General features: G+C 38.2%; 1 protein-coding gene across 1 annotated transcript; it reads left to right on the top strand.

Moving 5' to 3' along the window:
* Positions 1 to 1850: 1850 nt before the first annotated feature.
* ace2 (angiotensin I converting enzyme 2) lies at positions 1851 to 11270 on the top strand. Its single transcript, XM_078944304.1, has 18 exons — positions 1851 to 2232; positions 2328 to 2486; positions 2591 to 2684; positions 3147 to 3290; positions 3643 to 3758; positions 3858 to 3963; positions 6894 to 6991; positions 7111 to 7283; positions 7561 to 7787; positions 8052 to 8196; positions 8284 to 8382; positions 8636 to 8758; positions 8847 to 9040; positions 9404 to 9462; positions 9569 to 9666; positions 9756 to 9872; positions 10173 to 10367; positions 10450 to 11270. The coding sequence occupies exons 1-18, from the start codon at positions 1879 to 1881 to the stop codon at positions 10562 to 10564; spliced, it is 2616 nt and encodes an 871-aa protein (XP_078800430.1). The 5' UTR covers positions 1851 to 1878; the 3' UTR covers positions 10565 to 11270.
* Positions 11271 to 11305: the final 35 nt, after the last annotated feature.

Consider the following 11305-nt stretch of genomic DNA (forward strand, 5'->3'; position numbering starts at 1 on the left):
CCGGTAAAGCGAGACCCCAGGTGGTGGGCCATGAGAGAAGAGTGAATGCTAAAGAAAAAAAAAAAAAAAAAAACTTGGGGTCAATCGCACCCCATGAGCCAGCGCCAATCCCCTCAGTGGCCACACAAAAAAAAAAAAAAAAACTTGGGGTCAATCGAACCCCACGAACCAGCGGGAGGAAGGTGGTTGCTAAATAAGTGGCGCCCCTGGTGGCTGAGGGCAATAAAAGAGAATGGGGTATTAGTGACCCCTAGAGGCAGGGTATAGAAATGAACGGTGGAAAACAAGACCCCTGGTGGTCGGGGGGTATAACTAAAATGGAGAAATGGCGGCCTCTGCTGGACGGGGACAAAAAGAAAAGGGGGGTTTGGCGCCCTCTACCAGTCGGGGATATAGAGGGTGCCTGAAACGTACAAAAAAATTTTTTCAGGAACTCGACCCTCTTCGATTGCGGGAGGGTGTACGGGGTGTACCTGTCTGGGGTCAATACCAAAGGGGGGTATGCGTTTTTAAAATGACCCCCCCTCCTTACCTTTTTTTTAATCCATGCTTTTCTTTCCCCCTAAGACAGCACAAGGGATAAAGATCCAACTTTTCACAAAATTAAGAAGAGCCTTAATTATTCTGACCTTTTCAAAGATCCCAAACACTGTTTTTTGTTTTGTTTTGTTGTTTTTGTCTTTTGCAATATCATTTTAAAGAAATTCTCCTGTGCTTCAGGCTCTTTTATGCTTAAAATGATTGGTCCTTGCGCTTGAGCTCGCAAATCTACATTTATCATTCACATCCTTTTATAGGAAATAATTTCTGCATGCAATAATGCTACATGTTATATTTTCCAAATTTAACACCTGTTAGGTTTGTTAATCATTTCATTTAGTTTGATAATTTGGTTTAAGCAAATCAATTTCAATGCAATTGTGATGTCAAATACACATTTACAACTAATAAATACAGTTTTATAACATTGTGGGTAGGCAACATTTTTGTAAATATTTATTTCAGATAATAACTGATTTAGGGGATAAATGTTAATGATTAACTTTAGCCCGAGAGCTGATTTGTTATCTGCTTTTAGAACAAAATGCTTGATGACTTGAATTATACCCACATGGTTGTAAAAATCTCCCACACACAGATATGAATGTTGCAGAATCATCCTAAATGCTGTTTCCTGTTCTGATGGAAGTTTTATTGGAAGACGCACAAAAAAACCTGAAAGAGCTGCTAAAAAGGGATGATTCTTCACACAGAGACAGTATACATGGGAACAAAAGTGCCAACACCCCACTGTTAGGGAAAATAATACCAAAACATCTTAAAAAAATGTCAAGAAATATATCAAAAAGTAATACTATGTGAAAATGTCAAATAAAACACAAATCCTGATAGTTTTTTATTGCTGTTTAACAGAAAAAACTTGGATGGAATAAAAATAAAAGCACCCTTAACACTAGATTTTGTTGTTTAAACTTTTAAAACAATTACCTAAACCAACAAAGCTTATGTAATGTCCTCTTTACTAGTAATAGCATCAAAGTCAACAAATAATAACCACAACATGATATAAATAATGACTGCACAAGTTAAGGATGTTGGTTCAAGGTCCATATTTTTCATACTTTGGTTGGAAAATTTCAATTAAAGTGAGTGAAAATGACTTTATACTTTTTAAAATTCCATTCTTGAAGTAAAAACATTTCATTTTCATGTAAATTTTGCTTTTAGTTTTACCTCATTGTGCTGCTAGACTCATACAGTGAGTGGCTTTATCTGAGGGACTCACATGTAATCAGAAATACAGCTCATTCTTTTTAAAGACACATGGCTGATAGGGTATCAAGCAGAAACTCCCTACCCCTTAAAGCCCGCCCAGTGATGTTCAATGTTCAGCAGAAACATCCGTCAACTCAGATCCACCCTCACTTATGGCCTGAATGTTCAAAGGCCAAGGCAACCCTGAAGGTTAATAAACTGTACAGCGGTGGATTCAGCTTCCTTCTCAGAGTCAAGCCGTGTGTGTGGATGGAGCTGACGATGTCTGTGAGGATTTTTACGATACTGCTGGCCTTGTCGCCGGCGTTCTCTTCAGCAGCTGAGCTGGATGTGGAAACTCAAGCGAAAGACTTCCTTAAAAGCTACGATGATCAGGCAACTGTGTTGATGTATGAGTACAGCCTGGCATCGTGGGCCTACAACACCAACATCACTGAGGAAAATTCCAACAAAGTGGTAGGTATTCATGCTCAAACACACTGTACAGGATATAAAGAGCTTTATTGTGAATACAGATTGATGATTATTTTTATTTTTTTATTTTTATCCAGACAGAACAAGGGGAAATTTGGAGCACTTTCTACTCCAAGATGTCAGAGGAGTCCTTAAAATATCCCATTGACCAGATAAAAGATCCAGAAATCAAGCTCCAGCTGATCTCCCTTCAAGACAAGGGCTCGGGTGCACTGTCCCCAGACAAAGCGTCACGTGTGAGACCATCTTCTGATTCCCTCCTGCAGATTTACATCAAATGTTCCTTCAAGCAGTCACAAACATCTGAACATCTTAACCTTGCTTTTGTGTCTTCTTGTAGTTGAATAAAATTTTGGGTGATATGAGCACCCTCTACAGCACATCGACGGTGTGTCTCCCAGATGACCCGGCTAACTGTCAAACTTTGGAGCCAGGTACAGTTTTTAGGTCTACCAGAAAAAAAAGTCCCTAAATCTGCTTCCGTATTATGGAGCCCCCAAAGTGACATAGTAGCAAAAAAAAAATTGTGCTGTTTTCTTGAGCACGCAAGGAAGTATTACTGTTTTTTTTTTTTACTTTGATGTCCCTTAAGGAGATCCCTACTGTTTAAACAAATTTATAAAAACTATTTCAGTTAATGGTTTATACATTTTTCGTTTGCAACTCTTGCAAATTGTCTTCTTTGGAAATGTTATATAAGTGATAGCACTTGAAGTGACAGACTTGCAATTTACATCAAATGTACTAACGGACACAAACCATCCTTTATTGGTAATAATCTAATTGGTAAATGAAAAGTACTGCCTCTCAGTGTCAATTCTGTCATTCAAATAAATACCTCTTAAAACATAAGGAAAAAAATGGACCTAAGGGATTCACGTTTCTGTCCCTCACAGGTCTGGAGCAAATTATGGCCAGCAGCCGCGACTACTCTTTGCGTCTTCATGTGTGGGAGGGCTGGAGGAAAGAGGTGGGAAAGAAGATGAGGCCTCTGTATGAAGAATATGTGGAGTTGAAGAATGAAGCTTCCAAACTGAATGGTAATGTGTGAAGAATTAGTTTGTTATCAGAATGACAAAGCAGCTTTTGTGGGACTAGGGAAACTGAATAACACGTGTCTGTTCAGTGACAAACAAACTTATGCTGCTGAGTAAAGATCATGTCTGATAAAAACACATTGAACTTTGCTGTGATACGTGACACATCTTTCCATGATATACTAGCAATAACTACACTGCCAAAGAGGGTTTAGTCCATGTCCAGTTCTGTGACATCTTTTTTATTGTTTGGTCATGGCATTTCAGCATCGGAGCTGAAATATCGCCCAAATATTTCATTGTATCTATTAAAATGTTAATTTTCCTCTATCAATGTCTTCTGTGTGACATACAGGTTTTGCAGACTATGGTGCATACTGGAGGTACAACTATGAGACCATGGAGGAAGAAGAAGAGTTTAAGTACACCAGAGATCAGCTGATGGAAGACGTTCGTCTGATTTACAAACAGGTATGCTGATGTGTGTACGTGTGTTTGGCTTTGTTATGTGTACCTCATGCTCTCTTTGAAGACATGAAGAACAGAAATTCATTCATTTTTGTTTTATAGATCCTGCCTTTGTACAAGGAGCTGCACGCCTATGTGAGAGCCAAGCTGGTGGAGGTGTACCCCGGACACATTGACGCAGAGGGACATCTGCCCGCTCACCTGCTGGGTACGCTAAAGCTTGTGTTCGAAACATATATCAGGTCTTGAAGTGTCATACAATAAGCTTACATTACTCCCCATTCATTTTACTTTTGAATACACTACACAACAAGGAAGTAACAGCAAACAAAAATATATATACCCCGCCTTTTTCATTTTTATGGCCCAATGCATGAAAGTGAGGGCAAAGGCTGAAACGTCTTTGATATGATGCAATTTAGATCCTATCAACATGCAACCTGATAAAAATTACTTCCAAGCAATATATGAACCTAATATTTAAAGTATTTAAAATTTGTAAAGAAGGAAACTGATAAAAAATAACAAATATATATCTGAATTAATTTTTCCCTGTTATTTCGGAAGTGTTACTTGAGAGTCTATAACTTTATGCAATGACCTTCAGAATAAAATCATGATTTCTTTTTGCACTTTTAAGGTTTAGAATTATACGTAGTTGGAATTACTATTTAAATTAATTATGATGTTTAAAAAAATAAAATAGGTTTTATTCTGAACAAACAATCCACTCTATATGTTGTTTCAATTGATTTGAACCTGGGGAGAATATTCACACAATGCGACCCCCTCTGGTCAATTTCTGTAACTGCAATTGGTGATTTAAAAAGACTTGAACTGCTTTCACAGAATATCTTGAAATATGTTTTTCCATTTAAGACAGACATCATTAATGTTCATGCTAACAGACACCGAAATAACTTGCGGGGCCTGAATCAAATCAAATCAAATCAAACTTTATTTATAAAATAGCGCTTCTCATGCACTTTGTGCAGCTCAAAGCGCTTTAACACTAAAAACAGTAAACACACAACATTACAATAAAAACCCCAACCCACCCTTCACCCTTCCCACTCCCCTCCATTAAACCACATGACCCATGGCTCCCACGTACAATGAATTATGACTATGTAACTGTAAAATAAATAAATAAATAAACAAACAAACAAGTATGGCTTGGCTCTGCTGTGAGGAAACAGTATCTGGGAATCCTTTCATACCAGGAGCCAGCCCGGCCAACGGAACATCGCCACAGTGCCCACCCAGACCGGGACAACACCGGGGTCCCCCTCACAGCCATAAAGCTGTAAAATTAGACCCCAGCTGCCCCAGCAAGGGCAACAACTGCAGCAACAACCGCTGACCAAGCCGGCAAGCCCTGGAGGAAAAGATCCCCTCAAGAAACACAGGGGCTAAAATCATAAGATGCTAAAATTAAAAACATAAAAAAGGAAAAAAAGAAAAAAAAACATAAAATTGAAAATAAGATGCATAAAATTAAAATAAATACATAAAATAGCCTATACTAAAACTAATAGAATAAATTAGCAATTAAAATCAACTAAAAGCTAAATTAAAAAGGTGGGTCTTGAGCCTCTTCTTAAAAACCTCTACAGTCTCTGCGGCCCTGAGACTCTCCGGAAGGCCGTTCCACAAGCGAGGACCGTAATGGCAGAACGAAGCCTCACCATAAGTTTTGGTCCTCACCTTGGGAACAACTAAGAGGCCAGCACCGGAAGACCTCAAGGTCCGCGAGGGCTCATATTTTAAAAGAATATCATTTAAATAAGAAGGCCCAAGACCATAAAAACATTTATAAACCATTAAAAGAATTTTAAAATCAATCCTGAAATTCACAGGGAGCCAATGCAGCGATTTTAAAACCGGTGTAATGTGTTCCCGCCCTCTGGTCCTCGTCAGAACTCGTGCCGCTGAGTTCTGTAGAAGTTGTAAGTTTGAAAGAGACTTTTTGGGTAAACCAGAGAGCAGGGCATTACAATAATCTAAACGACTGAAAATAAAAGCATGCATTAGTACCTCTGTGCTGGCAAGAGAGAGGAACGGGCGGACTCTGGCAATATTTTTAAGATGATAAAATCCTGTCTTAACGACATTTTTAATGTGTGGGATAAAATTTAGCTCAGAGTCAAAAAGTACGCCCAGGTTTCTCACACATTGAGAAGGTTTAAAATTATGAAGATGTAGTAAAATCATCTCTGTCTTGTCTTCAGAACCGATGATTAAAACTTCAGTTTTGTCCTGGTTGAGCTGTAAGAAATTTTCTGCCATCCACAACTTGATATCTAAAATGCAGTTTAAAAGAGTGTTAACCGGTTCAAGGTCATCAGGAGACACGGCGATGTAAAGCTGTATATCATCAGCATAGCTGTGAAAGTCAACGCCATGTCTCCTGATGACATCCCCAAGAGGCAACATATATAAATTAAACAGTATTGGCCCTAAAATCGACCCCTGGGGAACCCCACAACTTATTTCGTGGATTCTTGAAGAGCACGTATCCATACTTACATAAAAGTGTCGATCTGTCAGGTAAGAGTAAAACCACTTAAGAACATTTCCAGAGAGACCCACCAGACTACTAAGTCTGTCTAATAAAATCTGGTGATCTACTGTATCAAAAGCAGCACTGAGATCCAGCAGCACCACGACAGAAAGTTTCTGAGAGTCATAGTTTAATCTAAGATCATTAACGATCTTTAAAAGAGCCGTTTCTGTACTATGGCTTTTCCTAAAACCAGACTGATATTTTTCTAAAATTTTTTGGGCATTTAAAAACTCATGCAGTTGAGTAGCGACACTTTTTTCTATTATTTTACTTAAAAATGGTAAGTTGGATACGGGTCTATAGTTATCCAGATTTTTTGGAACTAATTGATTCTTCTTCAGAAGGGGCCTCACCACCGCCGTCTTACAGGCAGAGGGGAAGACCCCCGTCTGAAGAGAGCAGTTAACTATTTGAAGGTTTTGAATTTCAATATTTGACGTACATGTTGGGTTCATACAGTCTGATTTGACATATTAATTAAAGTTATTTGTTAAAACTTGCAGAAACATTTTTAGATTAGATAGCTACTATTAAAGTTTAAAACAATAGCATCAACTTTTTTGGCTTTTCAGGTGACATGTGGGGGAGATTCTGGACCAACCTGTATGAAGTGTCAGTGCCTTATCCTGCCAAACCAAATATTGATGTCAGCTCAACTATGGTGGAGAAGGTATAATGTCATTAAATGTAAAAGAAGCAACAGTTAACTTTATTTGACGATCAAATTATTAGGTTCTTTGCAATGCGGATGTGGACTAAAAAAATTCTCCTGCTTTTTTGTACTTTCAGGGCTGGACTGAGCATCAGTTTTTTGAAGCGGCAGAGGACTTCTTCATGTCTGTGGGCCTGTACGAGATGTTTGAAAACTTCTGGGATAACTCCATGTTTCTGAAACCTGACGACGGGCGCCAAGTGGTGTGTCATCCCACAGCCTGGGACATGGGAAACAGGGAGGACTTCAGGTATGGACTGTAGATTAGTTCATATTTGCGATGGTTATAAATATAACACTGCTAAAACAAAGATGCAGAATAATCTCACTGATAAAGTCAATCATATTTGGCTGTAAATTACTGTGACTGTGCTCCACTCACCAGATGGGTTAAGTTTGTCCACTACCAAAATATGTTTGGATCCATTTAAGTGAATGTTTATATTCAATCAAAGGCAGCATTTCTCTGTTTCGTTGCTGGACTTGATCTGCCCTTTGACAGTTTCCAACACTTCTCTTGTCTGCAGGATCAAAATGTGCACCAAAATCACCATGGATGACTTCCTCACTGTGCACCACGAGATGGGTCACAATCAGTACCAGATGGCCTACCGCAATCTGTCCTACCCTCTCAGAGATGGAGCCAATGAGGGCTTCCACGAGGCTGTAGGAGAGATTATGTCTCTTTCAGCTGCAACACCGAAACACCTCCAAACCCTTGACCTCCTGCCCCCTGACTTCATTTATGACAGTGGTGTGTACAGCTTTCCCAATCAGTTTGTTTCTACATGGATCCTGGAAACCAGGAAATGACAATAGTTTGAACTTAAAAACAATGTTTGAAAACTTTTCATCATATTGTTTATACTGTTTCCTTTTTTTAGATGACAACGAAATTGTAGGCACAAAGCTATAATTGTAACAAATTACTGTGCATGGCTTTCAATACATTTGGGTTCACGTATTTTTTTTGAACATCATCATGACTTGTTGTCTGTTTTGGGGGTTTTGCTTGCAGAGACTGAGATCAACTTCCTGTTAAAGCAGGCCCTCACCATTGTAGCCACGCTGCCATTCACATACATGCTGGAGGAGTGGAGGTGGCAGGTGTTTGCAGGGAACATCTCCAAAGATGAGTGGATGAAGCAGTGGTGGGAGATGAAGTAAGAAAATGCTTTGTGATATTTTTGGGTCCAAATACTTTTCCACTATCAGACTGGACAGGTTCTGATTCCGTGTTCTCCAAACAGGAGGGATCTGGTAGGAGTTATGGAACCCGTACCCCGGGATGAAACCTACTGTGACCCACCAGCTTTATTCCATGTCTCTGGAGACTATTCGTTTATCAGGTAACAGCCCTGTCAGAAGAATTATCATCATAGAAAATTACATTTTATTTCCTTCAAATCCTTCAAGTTCCTTTCTTTTCATCAGAAATTTATTCTCAATAAAATAAAATAAAAAATTGGCCTTCATGTTACATCAGGAAAAGGATTCGATCAAGTTATTTTTTATTTATTATAAAAGTATCATATACCTATTACTGTTTTGCATCTTATCTGCTGAAAGTGCATTGAATTTGTGTGCTTTCTTTGAATGCAGGTATTTTACGAGAACAATTTACCAGTTTCAGTTCCAAAAAGCTCTTTGCACCGCGGCCGGTCACACAGGTTCCCTATCTACGTGTGATATCACGGGTTCCAAAGCAGCAGGAACCAAGCTGAGGTAAACTTAATTTTCTGTTGTTGTATCTTTAAATCAGACAGAGTTATAACTAATCAATACTTATGGCTACATATTTTTCTTTGATCAGGAATATGTTGGAACTGGGAAGGTCTCAATCCTGGACTAGAGCTTTGTTTACAATATCTGGGGACAAAAGGATGGATGCCACTGCCCTGTTAGATTACTTCCAAAACCTTTATGACTGGCTGAAAGAAGATAACTTGAAAAATAAGAGGTTTGTGGGCTGGAAGTCATCAGGAACACCGGAAACAGAGGATCCACGTAAGTAAAGACGTTTGTATTCATCCATGCTGTATTATATAATTATTCTACATGTGATTATTGGACAACGGTAAAGAAGTCACTAATGTCGGGTGATTGTTGTGAATTAAAAAGGTTTAGGTGCACATTAAACTCAGTTTTGCACAAAGGTTTTGACGTAACATTTTACCAAAATGTAACCTGTTATTAACCTACAGTTTATGTATAAAGCATTAACTGTTAGGCAGAGCCATTGAATTTTATTTTAACATTTTGTCACTACTGCAGAATTGTTTTTTTTGGGACAAAATTTACTACTGTTGATTCTTAAGGGGGAAAAGGTTTAAAAGAAACTTCTTATTTGTTTGTTTATTGCTTTTGCAGAAACAGAGAATGCCATTAAAGTTAGAATAAGTTTGAAAGCTGCAATGGGCGATAGCGCTGTAAGTATTAGAAAACATTCCTTCAGAAAGGTTTATGATGTGTCAAGTGATAGCTGATCGGGAATCCATGTGCATTAAATGTGATCAATCTTAATATGTGTTTCAGTATCCATGGAATAACAACGAACTGTACCTGTTCAGGGCCAACATCGCTTACGCTGTGAGGCAGTACTACAACCTAAAAAAACAAGTCCTTGATGTCAAGTCAGTGATTTGTTATCCAAATGAGTGCTTTAAAATTCGGATTTTTCACTTTGCAACATTTTTAAGGCTTTGTCTTTTTGCGGCTTTAGCACAGAGAATGTCATCGCCTTTGATGAAACTCCCAGGATCTCCTTCTACGTTGCAGTCACAGACCCCAGAAATCCTTCAGTGTACATACCAAAGGCTGAACTAGAGGCATCCATCAGGTAAAGAACTTTTACTATTAGTTGTTTTATTTTGAAAGGTCATTAAAAAAATGCGTGAAAATAATTTCATGCAGTTTTCTGCTTAACTTTGTTCTATGTTCATAAATGTGGTTTGCCAAGACTAAATTGAGGTAAAAGTGGCAGATTCCTGAAGCTTTCCTTAAAGAAACAAAAACTTAAGTGAGAAGCTGATGTTGGTTGAAGTCAAGAGTCTCTGAAATAGATGGTTTTGATCACGTTTTTTTTTGTTGTTGTTGATGTCGTTGAAATAAAATAAGAATAAATATGCACCCATTCTAGGTTATCCAGAGGTCGAATCAATGACGCCTTCCAACTTGATGACGGCACACTTGAGTTTGTGGGCATAGCCCCAACACTGGCCTCGCCAGCGGAGCAGCCTGTAGTGGTGTGGCTGGTGGTGTTTGGTGTGGTCATGGGCATTGTGGTGCTGTTGGGCGTCTACCTGATCAGCTCTGGTATCAGAGAGCGCAGGAAGTGAGTATGTCTCTAGAACATCTCATGCAGGAGAAACTGATCACTTTAACGTTGATTAACCTTTTTCCTCCATCGTTTGTAGGAAACCCGCCAAGACCAATCCGGAAAATCCTTACAGTCCAGATATCGACGGGCAAAGTAATAAAGCTTATGAAAGCGGGGACAGTGACAGCGACAGTGAACAAACGGGGCTGTAAACAACTAAAAATATTTTTATTTTGTCCAAAAAGAAAAACAATTGTCGACCAACAGAATACCAATACTTAATTGCTGTTTACTTGTACATCTTTGTTAATATTCCCAAACGGTGCTCCTAAGAATGTACTCAATTATGTCTGCTCATCTGTTTTTTTTACTTCTTCTGAATGCTGTTGGAACAGCTAGCAAATAGTATGAATATTGATGTGATAAAGTGTATTAATAGACTGTAAATAATGATTTAACTCACTTGAAACTCCACACCTCCACTAAAACATTTGAAATGCAGTTCCTCTCTCTTCAAAAATGTTACGTGACTTCACAAATTATTTTAAAAAATCACCTAAGTACGCCTCCGTTTAAATTCCAATCCAGCAAAAAAGTTTTTTTCTGTCTGAATTTTATTTGCCTCTGTATCTACAGATTGTGTTTTATCAAGATTATGCTTAGTAAACAAAACTTAAAAGTTCTATTTTATTTGTTTTTGCAAGGAAGATAGTTAAAGTGCATTACCTTATATTACTGATGTTTTTTTTCTTATTTAGATTAAATGTGATTTAAACAAAAATGACAATGAAATGTAACTAATTATACTAAAGTCCCCCTCCAATGAAAATCATGTTTTTGGAGTTTTTGATATGTTCGTGTGGCATTTTTCTTATGAAAGAGAACAAATGTAATAAAAAAAATCATTTCATTCTTGCATTCTGAGTATTCCTCATTTTAAATCGCTGTCAATC

This window comes from Oryzias latipes, chromosome 3, assembly GCF_053564925.1.
Source record: "Oryzias latipes strain Hd-rR chromosome 3, Olatipes_Hd-rR_3.1".
NCBI classification, from domain to species: domain Eukaryota; kingdom Metazoa; phylum Chordata; class Actinopteri; order Beloniformes; family Adrianichthyidae; genus Oryzias; species Oryzias latipes.